The sequence below is a fragment of the Larimichthys crocea genome, chromosome XX, assembly GCF_000972845.2.
Source record: "Larimichthys crocea isolate SSNF chromosome XX, L_crocea_2.0, whole genome shotgun sequence".
NCBI lineage: Eukaryota > Metazoa > Chordata > Actinopteri > Sciaenidae > Larimichthys > Larimichthys crocea.
The window spans coordinates 17762143-17776536 of record NC_040030.1 but is presented as its reverse complement, the minus strand read 5'-3'; the positions used below and the strand labels follow the sequence as shown (position 1 = coordinate 17776536).

The 14394-nt window shown below is 42.9% G+C and overlaps 1 protein-coding gene across 1 annotated transcript; it reads right to left on the bottom strand.

Annotated features, from left to right (window-relative positions):
* Positions 1-2527: 2527 nt before the first annotated feature.
* On the bottom strand, positions 2528-4322 carry LOC104926798 (tripartite motif-containing protein 35). The gene has a single exon (XM_010740738.3). The coding sequence runs from the start codon at positions 3922-3924 to the stop codon at positions 2536-2538; it is 1389 nt and encodes a 462-aa protein (XP_010739040.2). The 5' UTR covers positions 3925-4322; the 3' UTR covers positions 2528-2535.
* Between the last annotated feature and the right edge of the window lie 10072 nt (positions 4323-14394).

The window sequence follows — 14394 nt, the reverse complement described above, 5'->3', positions numbered from 1 at the left end:
CATGTTTGTCGTGTTCCCTCCCGATGCTGTTATCTCCACTTTGCAATGATTGCAAGTCGCCCTGTTGACGTCTGTTTTGGTAAAATGCAGCCAAACTTTGGAGCGTTTGAACCGAGTGGGTGACATTGTTTACTACTGATTGCACTGCACGTGCCGAACTTGCGTAAGTTACGTGCCGTAATTAGTCGTGCTTGCTGGAGTCGAGCATGCATAACTTCTTGCGGAAGTTAAGCGACGTAATTCGTGCTTTCTGGAAGAGAATCGTTAGATAAACTGCCAAACGATTCCATGGAATTGAAACACACGGAACCGGTTCTCGATTCCCATCCCTAACACACTTTTTGTTCAACACAGAAGTTATTTGGTTAGGATTGAGAGATGATAAGGTCAAGACTCTACAAGACAGTTTTGTAATAAAAGCACTGCTTGCATGCCTGCCTGCACAATGATCTGAAAGATCCAAAATTAAGAAGTACAGCAACAGTAAAAGTTTAAGTTTCCTTCATGCCATGGAAGAGAAAAGTTAGGCGGGTTGCAGAACTTTCTCAACCATGTGATCACATTTCGGATCAGGATCCCAAATGTTGATTCCATTCCGACCAATAGTCCTGCATCATAGACTATATTCACTCAGCACTCAAATCCCCCTGGGTATCAGCGGCCTACATGCACATATCTGGACGCCTCGGATCAACTGAGCCGGAATAACGGGAAAGTCATTTTCAGACAGCGTCAGGTTAAATGGGGTCATCAGTGTCTTTGGGGCTCTACGACTCGCTCTGCTGTGAGAGAGGCCCAGAGTGTTCCTGTTTCAAGGTCAGAAGTTTGAAAGGGTGTCAGACTGTCAGCAGAGACAGAGTGAGATGTGCAGTCACCCACACATAGAACAAAGAGTGAGCTGCAAAAATATCTCATTTGAAATGCGACCAAGTCTTTTAAATAAAGAAGGCACTCGGAGCACAAATCTCCAACAGACCGTACCAAAAGAACACATCATTCCTATGTCTTCAATCTGAAGTCAAATGAATCTCTTGACTTTGCAAACATCCCCCTGGGAATCAGAATCAAGCCTCCATCTCCATTAGTTTCACAGTTATGACACCAATCAATAATTGTTTAATGGTGGAACTCTCAGATTTGGATCACCACCAAAACCTAATTGACTTTTCTTTGGCTCGAGGCCAGCTGGCCCAGCAAATTTATTGGTAATGCACTTTTTGAGATATTCTTCTGTCAGACACACCGACAAACTAATTAACAGACATCAAACTGCATCTCCCTTGGTGGAAAAAATACTGCTTACGTGAGGAAGTACTATGAAAGAAATGTAATGATAACAAAACTCTAGTCTTTTGTCTGAAGCTGACACTGCAGAGACAATCTGTGGTGTTTAAATTCAGTTCAGCCAAAATGGCTAATTAGCATTGTTAGCTTTCATAATTTGAAATTATTGACAGGCTGCAAATTTAAATACATATAACATAAAATATATTCTTTAGTATACACAATTAAGAAATAGAAGCTGTGTAAATACCAAACCATTACCGTGTGCAGATATATTTTTACATATATCAGAACAAAAACAAATATTTCAATTGATTTTAACTTTCCAAAGAAGAACCTTTTTACAACCTTATGACAGCCAAGGGATTGTTTTAATGAAAATTCAACAACCAAGACATTATCATGAGAGCAGCATACTCTATACAAAAAAAACACAAATACCTCAATATGTCATATTCCACTCTAAACATATCTTAAGATGACATTTGAATATTTAACAATTGGCTAAATGAAATAACAGTGTAAAGGGCTCTGTGGAAGGGATGACATATGAAGTAGTTCAAGTTGCTTTAACAGTACAGTACATTTTGAAATATTGCTAACAATAGAAATGTTATTCTTACCATAAGATTTCTCTGAAAAAAAACAAGCTTCAACTAAAAGTACCTCACAATTGTACTGAATTACTTCAGTTCATGTACTTAGTTACACTGCACTACCGATTATGACCCTCATCAACTTAAACAATAGCTCAAAGGGAAACTGTGTTTCTGATGTTCCCATGTTTTTAGGAGTATATGAGCGACTAAGAGGGACATAGTTCTGGAAAACAGTCCAGTACTGAGTGAGAGCACTGCAGCTGGGAGGTGCAGAACTGTAATCATCCGGAGTAATTGTGCACCATTAAAGTACGCCCACACTGACTGGCTCACATTGTTATTCTGATTGTCTGACAATGTTATGGAAAAGAGATGGACCTTTCTACTAAAGAGTCAGATCCTTTTTGTTTAACCAGAAACAGTCTCCATCATCGCTCTGCTCAAAGACTCCAGTGACAAAAACAGCAATTTTACCTCAACACTGGAGTTGCTGATCTACAGCTGCCTGACTTTGGTGTTTAACATGTTAGTTTGGATCTATGAAATGACAGAATACCAAAGGTTCCTTTAGATTTGTGTTGTGATGATGACGTCCTATGGGTATCAATTAACAATTTCAAATGTAACAGTGACACAAAACAAGCGGTGTGAATCACTTCACTGTTACACAGACTTTCCCTGGTAACAGTTTCAGTTTCAGTTTATTCACAGAGTTAATGTAAGGAAACAGCCAGTCGGTGAAAGTGTGCGTGAAGGTGTGTATGTGCGTGTCAGAATCAGAATCAGAGAATGATAGCAGTCCTTTATCCCAGTCCAGAATCACCCTGATCCTCTGAAAGGCCTCCTTCACTGGGATGTCAGTGTCTGGGTCTGATTCAGAGCATGCTCTGTATTTACCATTGTAGAATCTTAGTCTCCAAAGTCCAGACAGCAAGTTGTCCTTCCTCTGGACAGACCCTGCCAGTACCCCGAGCTCCCAATAATCACTGTCTCCAACCTCAACATCCCAGCTGTGAGTGCCCGAGTTGAAGCCCTCAGAGCCCAGAACAGAGCTCAGATGTTGAATCCTCTCTGGGTTTTCAGGAAGCTGCTGTCTCTGACCCCATCTAACGCTGCAAAGATCTCTAGACAGGATGAGTTCTGAACCAGCAGTGTTGGGGTCCAGAATCACTGGAACATAGGAGACCATCTCCTTCATCCTGTTCCAGATGTTGAAGGAAAGGTTGCCCAGGTGTTTGGCCACATCTATCAGAGTTTCTGAAGCCAGTTCTGGATCATCTGTGAAGGGGCGCTGCTGGACTCTTTGCACTGCAGCCTTGTAGTTGTGCAGGAATGAGACGTCGTCAGCTCTCAGCTCGTCCTCTGTGGCTCTGACGGTGTTTGAAAGAGCTGCTATCTCTCTGCTCAGAGCCTTTATCTTCTCCTTCATCATCTGAATCTTCTGCTTCTCTTCCTCTCTCAAAGCAGAGATCCTGGCCACCTCTTCTTCTTGTAGAAACTGGTAGAGCTTCCTGAACTCTTCCTTAATTTGCATCTCTGCACGCTGGGCCTGGACCTTGATGTGGTCTGCTGTTACGTCACAGTTTCCTTTTACTCGACGCAAGACGTTCAGTTTCTCCTGGAAGGGCTTGAGCAATTCCTGGAGTTTTTTCCTGTGATCCTTCGCAGCCTCATCGATGGGTCTGAACCTGTGGTCTGTGTGTTTTTCTGAATCCCGACAGACGACACACACTGGCTGCAGGTGGTTCAGACAGAAGAGCTTGAGTTTTTCAATGTGGAGACTGCAGAGAGCTCCTGAAGATCCATGATCTCTCTCTAGTAAAAAGGCCTCACACAGGTTTTTTAACACCAAGTTAGACGGTGGGTCACTCCTCGAGGACCTTCTCTTGCAAACCATACACTGGAGGATTTCTTTCTCAGCCCACCAGCTCTGCAGACAGGTTTTACAGAAGCTGTGGCTACACGACAGGAGAACAGGATCTTTGAAGACATCATGGCAGACCGGACACAAGAGTTCTCTCTCAAGGAAAGAAGACGCCATAATTGCAGGAAGGGAAGGCAGGCAGCACAGCGAGGCAGTCGTGGTTTGGACGGGAAACGTTGTCTCCTGAAAGTTACTTTCACTTTGAGCCGAGCTGTTTCTGAAACTCTGTATTGAGCACTGAACTGGCAGCTTCCCAAACTCATCCAGTATTTCCAGAACTTCCTCCTGTAGCTGTCCTCGCTTCGTGGGAGTTTTTTTCTTCTGCAGACTGTGAATCTTTGTCTTTCCCACAGTGAGTGTGCCTCTCCCGTCAGTGAGACAGCAAAACAAACTGTGTTTCCTGGTTTGTCAGATGAGTCAGAAAAGGGGTGGAGCTTTGCTATGTCATTCCTTGAATACTGCAGCTGAATGCACTCACTCTGTCCAGCAGTGATTTCATTCTCTGGAGTGGTTATGTTGTAACCAGGATGCAAATACTAATATGTAATAACTTGTGCTATTGTACACAGTCTGCCAACGTTGGGATTCAGTGTTGTGTGTGTGTGTGTGTGTGTGCTGTGGAGAAACAATCAAGCAATCAGAGCTTGGTAGGAAGGATAAAAAAAGGTGGAGGAGTTCATCCTCCTACTTAGTTTGGTAGCTGTGCACCAACATCCATGAAGAAAAGTGACAGAAGAATGGCAACAAACATGGAGGAGATAAATTAGCTAGAAGTACAAGGAATGCTTTGGAATCAAGGAAACGTTAACACTAAAAGCTTCTGTGCGAACTGAAGATGACATCAGCAGGGTGGCTGCGTCACTTGCAGACTCTCTCAGTACTGCTTCAACATCAAATCAGCCAACATGAACACAGTGTCAGGCTAATGTACAACATCTTTAAGTAATCTGCACAGAAAATATAAAAAAGAGACAAACCACAAATCACAAATTCCCAGAGCTCAAAGATATTAAGTTCCACATGAAAGCAGAAAGCAAGCGCATCCTCACCATGTAGAGGCTGCAGCACAGAGAATGTCTGCTGTTTCTGCTTGAAAACAAAGTCTCAAATAATTAATGAACAGTCAAATATTTTGCACTACAGACTAGATCTTTTGTGGATTAATGCCACGTTACTGCCAGTCCTGTTCTGTTCCTCCTCGCTGCACTGCAGTGGCCCTGCTTCCCCCTCGGGGACGATTCCATCCTTAGATAATCTAATCGCAGTGAAACGACAATATTTACATTCATCACACACATCATCCTCTGAGTGCTCCATTCTGACAAAGATCCAAACACACAGCCAGATCTGCAGGCTGTCAGAGGTCAAAGGTCGCATGTGGGGAATGAATTTGCTTTAATGCAGCGAGTGTGTGTGTGTGTGTGTGTGTGTGTGTGTGTGTGTGTGTGCGTGTGTGTGTTTAGATTGTACAGGAAACTATTCATGAGTACATCGGCCCCACCCAGCCAACGACCCACTTAGGAACTCTTTGTCCCAAAAAAAAAAAAAAACACTCATGATGCTGCAGAGCTAGTAATAACTGTGGAAAACACACACTTACAGACACACACACACACACACACACACACACACACACACACACACCTCGCTGTCAGAGCATTGTCAGCACTGCTTGTTAGGATGGAAACACCTGCAGTGTGTGACTGAGTGACACGTCCTCTTCACCATCTTCTCCTCTCTCTTTCTCCTCCTTAATTCTCTTCATTTCCTCTCTTCCTATCTCTCTCTGCATCTTAGGCAGACACCCACACCCGCACCCACCCACCCGCACACACACACACACACACACACACACACACACACACACACACACACATAGTTGCAATGATAACATCTCAGTGTGTCTCGTGTGCAGTAGATTCAGAGCTCAAACTTTTAAACTGGACTGTTGGTGTGCGCACTTCCTTTTAGTGGGACATTTGTTACACAAAGAAATACACACACAACCACACAACTACATGAATAACCACATTGGATTTTGACCGAGCCTTGTTTTTGCACATGGATATGGGCTCTCTCCCACACATCTTACTCAGAGGCGTGCTCAGCACGCCTGTAGTTTTGGTTTCTGAGGTCAGAGATAGATTATTAACATACATTTATATGAACCTAGAAAATAGAAAATCATTTATTTAACTGTCAGAAAAGAGAATAGAAATGCTGCTTTAGTCTCCTGATCTTCACCTACAAGGCAAAACACAGGTTAAAAGTTCTTTTTTTCCAGAAACATTCAAAGGAAAGACCTGATCTGTCTTTTCATCCCTGAGTCTTCTGCTTCTGTAAAACTGCGACACACTCCACCAATGGATGGGAGATGGATGAAGAGGGAGAAAAGGAGCCTGCGACACACATCACACATCTCGCTGTGAGCCCGACAAGGCAACTCAATCCAGAGCGTCTCTCGTGTGAACTATGACACCGATCGGTAAGATGATTCTGCTCAGAGAGAGTGACGCGTTCAAACTGCAACTGTACAGCAGGTGTCCCCACCTCCACCCTCCACCCCCCAGTGGAAATGACACCCTTGCACATTCGTACAGTGGTATGTCGACGGCCAAACGAGTGAGTGACCACGAAGGAAACTTGTCTTAACTGAGGCAGATCTTTGAATCCAGATGGAGGAACTTCACGCTTGCCATCACGTTGGGTCTCACTGACTGTGACCTCGTGTTAAACACACATCTTTTTCATCAGGCTTCTCTCCAACACAAACATCAACACAAACCTTTCCTACTCACTGAGCTCTCACTGCTCTGTGCTTCTCACACTGGAAAAAACACTGCAGCTGTTCTGGAACCTGCTAAATCTTTATTTAACTGTTAGCTGATAATACCAATAAACCTCAGTATCAGTGCCAGTCATTTTAGGTTGCTATAGTAATACACTGTATAACAGAATTTAGTATCTTTTCTGGATAGTAAATTGAAAACTGCAGATAATAACAGTATCAACACATGTCAAATAAAGTCCTGATCTTTGTATTGTAGATAAGTTGTCACCAATAACAGGAACCAGAAATATATATCATTACACTGGTGTCTATGATTATGTTTTGCCATGTTTCAGCACATCTTACTAAGGGACTTACTCGCCTCTCATGGCCCAGATGGAGGCTGTTTTCTGGGGGACTTTTTGTCATGTAGCTGTGCTGTTGTTTGTTCTCATATATCTATTTACAAGTGTTGAATCAAACTTGTCAGTTTGTTTCTGCTGTTTATTGTCTAGAGGTTTAAATACCTAAGTATTTTATCACATCCATTTAAAAATCATGTAAACCCAGTAAAACCCTAAAGCGGTCTGTCCTGCTCACTGATTTACACCATTACTCATAGACATGAATGGATTGCTGGGTACAGATGTGTCGGAAAATGTCTCACAGTGTGTATTGTCATATCAGCCCAGCGCTAATGTCTGTCAACAGCAGTTTCTCATGAATCTCAGATGAAACCTCCAGTTTAAAAAGCAGCTCTGCAGGTTTTCTGGGAGTTTGAAGAGTCGTGTTCTCAGAAATTCTCCCTGAAGTTCGCCGATTGCTCTGATATGGGAGATAAGGTTCCTTTTTCTTGTTGCCATTGGATGTGTTACAGAGTGAAAACCTTATGTGTGAAGTGTAGCCTGACTTCAGCACACTTCAGCAGACAGATACAAAGTCAGAAACAAACCGAGCCGACGCGGCTCGCTCAAAGCAGACACAGCCATTACTCACAAAGTTCTGTCCTTGTTTGCTCTCTAAACCTGTTCTTTGCCTGCCGGCCTTGGCATTTCATTGTATAGAACTGAGCACAGACATGCATACACAAGCGTTTAGCACTGCTTATATCTAATAAAAATCTGTCCGCTACTCCTACCCATAATTATCATTCATACAATACTCAAGATGCATTGTTGCATCTGTGTCACTCAGCAGAAATTAGCGACACAGTTTCATTTTCCTCTGCAGACTGAGCTGTGTTCACAATTTAGCTTTTTTTTTTGCACTTTAATCCATGTTTCATTCATCGGAGAATGAAAAGGATCCATTCTGAGAAGACTTCAATACACTTCCACATCACAGAGGGTTGGACGTCCTCAAAGCTTCATTGTTTTGCTCAGCATCATTGAGTTTTACACAGCGGCTGAGAATCAGCTGCTCCACTGGATGCATAAAGTTGTGTTTTCTGGTGGGCGGGGAGCAACAAGGCTACGTTCGTGTTACTCTAACTGTTTATCTTGTGGTGTTCCCAAAGCACTGAGCAGCTGCCAAGCTAAACCAAAGACACACACACACACACACAGGACAGAGAGAGAGAGAGAGAGAGAGAGAGAGAGAGAGAGAGAGAGATGTACACACAGTGGAAATAAAAAGAGAGAGGCAGACAGAGGCAGCCGTGGTGGCCTGACATGACCGCATCCCCTCCTTCTCTCCCCTCAGTGTCACTTCCAGGTTACACTCTTGATTCTCTTTCATTTCATTCCTGCATCTGTCCGTTCCTCTTGCATTTATATTCATCTGTCTGTGTGCTCAGCGAGCCTTTGATCACCTTCTCCTCGTCTTTCATCTCCGCATGCTTCAGGCTAAATGTGAACTCCAGAAAAACAGGCTCTGTTTGCTAACTGTTCCGCTGCAGAGGTCAAAGGTCAGCTGCATGTCAGAGTCAGTAAAGTCAGATTTGAAACCAGCTCTGACCTCTCCAACTCTCTCATGCCTTTCAGTCTCTTCAGCTCTATCTGCTCGTTGTAGCTCTTTTATAAAGAAACCATGCTGGCATGCTTTATCTGCATTGTTACATTAAAGAGGAAGTCTTGAGTCTTGTGCATTCATTTATCAGGTTTTATATGATATGACCTATGTATGTGGTCCAATATAAGACCATATAAAAACTTACTTTGTTTTTTATTTGAGGAATCATTGCAAAAAATATACATTTACTAAGTATATAAAGAATATTTTGCTGTCAGAAAAAAACTTTCATTATTTCAACCCCACTTTTATAATATGTTTGAGAGCTCTGAGAGCTCCACCAACGGTTTAAAGATGCCTAAAAGATGACAGTATAAGCTGGTATTTATCAATGAGGGAGAAATCCAGTGGACACGGCCCACAATGCATTGAGTTCTGACACGACTCTCCAGCCAGAAATCTCTTCCTCTCTCCAATCCACCTGAACGTAAAACCTGAAGATGACTGCAGCTGGTGCAAGCTTTGTCTTGGCACTGTCAAAATGCATTCTGGGAAATGCAGTGAGTGAATTACTGCAGTGCGAGTAAACTTTGTTCTACATGTGAACAAAACACAAACCGAAGGATGAAACAATGTCCATGAGAAAACTGGTTCTAGTAGTCACATTAGGCTGTTTGGTGATGTCCATGTTTAGCATTGCTTTGATTGGGTTGTTCTTTTAAAGAATGGCTCCTGGGTTGGCAGTATACATACGTATGTATTACTGAGACTGTGTAATACAACACTATCATGCGGGATGGCAGGACTTGTTGTGGAGAAATTGCTGAAGTCAAAGGTCAATGGTGAGGTCATGAAGGAAGAAGGTGTTCAGGAGCCTCTGATGTCTTATGCTGTATTATTTATTGACGCTTGGCCAAGGAGAATTAGAGACACTCTCAAAGTTCATCAGAAGTGCCTGAGTCGGTCTCACATTCTGATGAACTCATCCTGGTGGATCGACTTTGTTAAAGATAACACACAAATATTATACGCCCAGAATTAGTCAAAGAGAATGTCTTTACCCATGGAGGTGTTATTGTCAGCATATTCTAGACTGGGGACACAGACATCTGTTTACGCACATTGGAACGTCAACGGCAATCTGTTATGTCTATGAAGGCAGCAACAGGTCTGTTCGACCCTGGACACCACAGTGTTGAGATAGACCGGCACCTACTGTTCTCAATCAAAACCAAACAATTAATACTGCTGAGGACCTCAAGGCCCGCACGTGACCTCATGTAACCTAAGGATAGAAAATTCTATAACAGGACTGACTTGAGTTTTGGACCTTATCCTTGCTCGAGCTGTCCCAGCATCGATGGTGTGGGAGCATGACAAGTAGACTGGAGCATAATTGTCTGCTAAGCCCACATTACAGACAAAGTTTGCATTAAAGAGTAACTAACTGCCCATAGGAAGCATTGTCTTGTGTGATCCACAGGGTAAGGGGACACTGACTGACCACTGCTCAGTGTAGCGTGAATTGAAACACAGAGATAACTGTGAGCTGTACTCAGAGCTAACCAGCCATGAGCAGCTACTGTCACTAGAAGAACACATATGGCCCTTAGGAGAGTCACTGTGTGGTATATGCATTGTAACTGAGGTAGCAGCTCTCTGTGGAGGAGTGTGTTAGAACACAAGCAGACCATTCCACCATCACTTGTATCATGAAGTAGATAAAAGAATGTAAACACAGTTCATGTGGGCCAATCAGAGGAGGTACATCCACTTAGTGTCATGGTGCTATTAACAGGTGGAACCTGACACTGAACCATATATCAAAACCTGCATGGAAGGTATTTACAGCAGGACTCCTGTTAACCCCTTGTGTCAAGTAAAAATGGAGTGTAAGTTGAAACTTAACTCTCCAATGTTGCCCCGCTGGGTGGCTGGTGAGTGTTCCAATCGTGTTGGCCTTCAGTCTTTGAGTGTGTGTGTGTGAATGGGAGGTCCTGCTCCTACAGAGGGGAGCGCACAACCACACAATACTGGAGTTTTAGATGGAACTTATAACATTGCATTAAGTTCCATTGTAGGCTACTGTTTGGTGAAAAGCTACATTTCGTCACTCATTGAAGATACTTCTTCAGTTCTACCTGACTGGTGCACAGTCCAAGGCTTGAGAACTACCCATCACTCAGAACAGAAGACTCTTTGATGAAATGATTGAGATGTCTACAGGAAACTAAGCGAGTCTAGTTTCCTTCAACAGATACTTTGACCTGGATGAAGTTTTTAACCAGTGGTGACTACGGCACCATCAAAATCTACAGGGTACCTCTTCTGTTGAGGACGTGCTCTTTATATTAAAAGGATTACGATCTATGTACCCTTACCTTTCACTCTGACCTGACTCTACAAGAGTAGAAAAACATCAACCCACAGTACTTATTTTGCGTCTGACAGAGAACAGTCATACCCACAACCACGAGAAATCCTTGAGAGGAAACCCGCAACTGTGGGTTGTTTTCGGCATTCAAACAAACAACCACTGCTCCTTCTGATCAAGACGAATCGAACCACTGAGGAGCCAACAACAAATCCAACAGGATATTAAGTTACAGGTCAGATTTCAAATCCATCAATGTGCTCCTCCGTCTTGCCATCATTCATGTTCGCTGAGAAGAGCTTGCCAGCTGCCGTGACTGCCTGTGGTTACTGAGCGTGTTGCTGAACGCTCGTCCTGCGTGTGTCCTTCCCCCCCCTGCTATATATCACCATCCCTAACCTCCATCGGCTGTGCTCATCATGCATGGAAACAGTCCTCCCCATCTCTGCTGCTATAAATCAGTTCCTAACTCCAGCACCCTCCAAGCTCTGCCACACATACGCTGCAGCCGAGCCACACAGAGAGGCAGGAACTTAATAAATCCTGCACTGGAAATATACCAGCACATGACTGGGAGGGCTGTGTGAGGAAGTGTGTGGAATAATAAGTGATCTGAAAGATTCTGAAAGAATCTGATCACGTCCAATCGAAGAGTTTCGGGATGTGAAAGTCAGACACACACACACACACACACACACACACACACACAACGTGTGAGTGTTAGAGCAGCTGGATCACACATCTGATACCTGCAAGGCTTCTGTGACTCGCAAAAAATATATATCACACATGCAGGAACAAATACAGAGGTGAGGTCAAGCTAGAAGACACACACACACACAGATGTGAGGAGCTGGTAAAGGCTTTAGGGAGTGCTCAGTGAAGCAGGGAGCAAACATCAAACAGCTCCAGCCAAAGCCAGGGAAGAGACACACAGAGGAGGACACACACACACACACACACACAGAGATAGAGATAGAGAGGGAGAGAGAGAGAGAGAGAGAGAGAGAGAGAGAGAGAGAGAGAGATCCTGGGATTTGAGTCTTGAGAGGAAGGCAGTCTGGCTGAGCAGGAAGGGTCTCCACACACACAGACAAACACACACACACACACAGACACACACAAACACACAAACACACATAGACACACACAGACAAACAGGGTCCTGATAGAAAAGGAATGTACACAAACCATTACTGTCACAGGAAACTGTGGTCTCTTAGGAAAATATCAATTAACAGTAACTTCTGGATGCTCATATCCACTCTAAAGTCATGTGACCATCTTGAGTTGTCCAGTGAAGTCATCAAAGTCACAAATATTTAAATCGTTCCCATCTCTACCATCCATTCCATGTGCTGTAAACACAGCATTAGACCTCCGCCTACGCCTGTCACAAGTCTCCACTGTGTGATGTATGTAAGATGATGTCACCTCACACGCCTCCAAACACACAGAACACCACTGTTTTCACAGGCTGAGCAGCAATCATGGCTGCTAAACTGAAAACTGACAAGAAAGAAAACAAATGTCATATGACATGATTAAAACTCCCCGAACCTGCAACTTTGTGACTCCACATGCAATACCACAGTCATGCGATGGCTAGCATGGGGTTGACTCATTACTGTCATCACTGCAGCGTAGTGTGTTTTGTAGGGTGAATCTCGGGTTCTGATACTTTGCCAAACCTCAAAATTAAAGATTTCATGTCCATTCTAATCAACTGAAGCTGCAAACAGCAGGTAAAAAACTACACTGCCTATGTGACGTGTCATGTCCATAACACATGTATTTTTGGCAGTTATACATGCAGTATAGTGGCAGAACAGGTTGGAAACAAAAAAAAGACATGAAAATATTGACAGTTGTGATCCTGGGAGGAAACCCAGGGAGGGCAATGAGTAATGTGAGTCTTGGAAGTCCTACTATCGCTCTAAACAAAGGGTCATATTGTTCATAAGTATTGTGTATTTAAGCAATATTATACAAGAGGGTGTGTTTTAACATTATCATTGGCACAACAGTGATGCGGTCACTGAAGTGTCAATATTCAGTTAAGGCTCACCATCAAGTGTAATATTGCAACTATACAACAATTACGAAGTTAAATAAAATATAGAATCAAAATATATTCATGTTTTGTGGCTCTCAAAAAAAACATTTGTTCGCTGCCGTTTCTGTTCTGATCTACATTTCTATGGAGATACACGGGGTCTGACTAATACCCTGGACTCCTATATGTAATGGAACCCAGTTCACTACTCCAGCAAGTAGCCTGGGCCTTAGTAACGACCTAGCAACGGAGAAACTTTCTAGTCCCATCAAAGCTTATGAAGATCATGGAGTTTCCCAAACTGAATAAATAGTGCACATATAAACACTAAACTGCTTTGCTAGTTTAGTCTTGTAGTGACTGAGAGATTTTTCATGGACAGATTTGGCTCCTCAATCCGTGAACTTCACATTTATTCAGCGACTCACCAGCACAGCTGATGGAGGATGATTCAAATGTTTCCAGTAACTCCACAGCGCTGTAAAGTCCAAAAGTCAAAATGTGTTAAACAAAGATCGATTCCTCTTCAGTCCATATTAGTCCCCCTTTAGTCTTTAAAAACGACATTTTCTCTGAGCTCACTGAACTGTTCGATCTCCAACATGATGCACACAAACGAGGTACACACCTGTATTAACGATGTGTACACCTGTATTAACTTAACGAGGCGGTCTAACAGCTCCATAACAGAATATTCATTAAAGAAAGCTGAAGTTGTAAATTCATATGTATTACTTTATTAAAGTTGACTTCCAGTGGACTTATTCATATTTGTTTACATGTAATAGATTTCAGGACGTGACAATGTGGAGATGGAGGAGTAATATTTTTAGTGATGAGTCAGGTGTGCTGTCATGCTGATTAAAGCCCATTCTAAACGTCTAGTTGACCAATCAGATTGCTCGGTCGGACCTACTTGATGTATAATTTTTATTTGATCACCATCAAAGTGATTTAATCAACTTTATCTTCTCAGTCCATTAAAGTCTTGGGAGTTTTACTCCCAGCTGTTCTGACGTACAGTAGAATCTGCAGCGGTCCTGGCCTCAGCGTAGGATGGGTGTACACTGCACACAACTAGCAAACAAAAAGAAATTCAAAACCTGTCTGCACAATTTCAAAGCCACGTGACAGACATACAAATGTCTACTACAGTAGCAGGGAGGCCATATTACCAGATTACCAGATATGAAAGTTGTGATTTGTAGGGATATATAAACTGTCCTGAGAATTCATTATTGTATGGCTTCATGTAACCACATATCCACTCCAATATGTGAGAGAGTGTAGTGGGAAAACATTTACAACGCAGAGGCCTCCTAGTAGCACCCACTGGGACTTTATAGCATAGAGAAGGAGAAAATGATGAGAGAGGCTGAAAGACAAGAAAGACTAACAAAACTCAACAATGGTCTGTATACAGACAGGTGACCAATC

What these genes read in the sequence shown, in the direction of transcription:
- LOC104926798 (XM_010740738.3), bottom strand. Translation starts at nt 3,924, where the DNA reads ATGGCGTCTTCTTTCCTTGAGAGAGAACTCTTGTGTCCGGTCTGCCAT.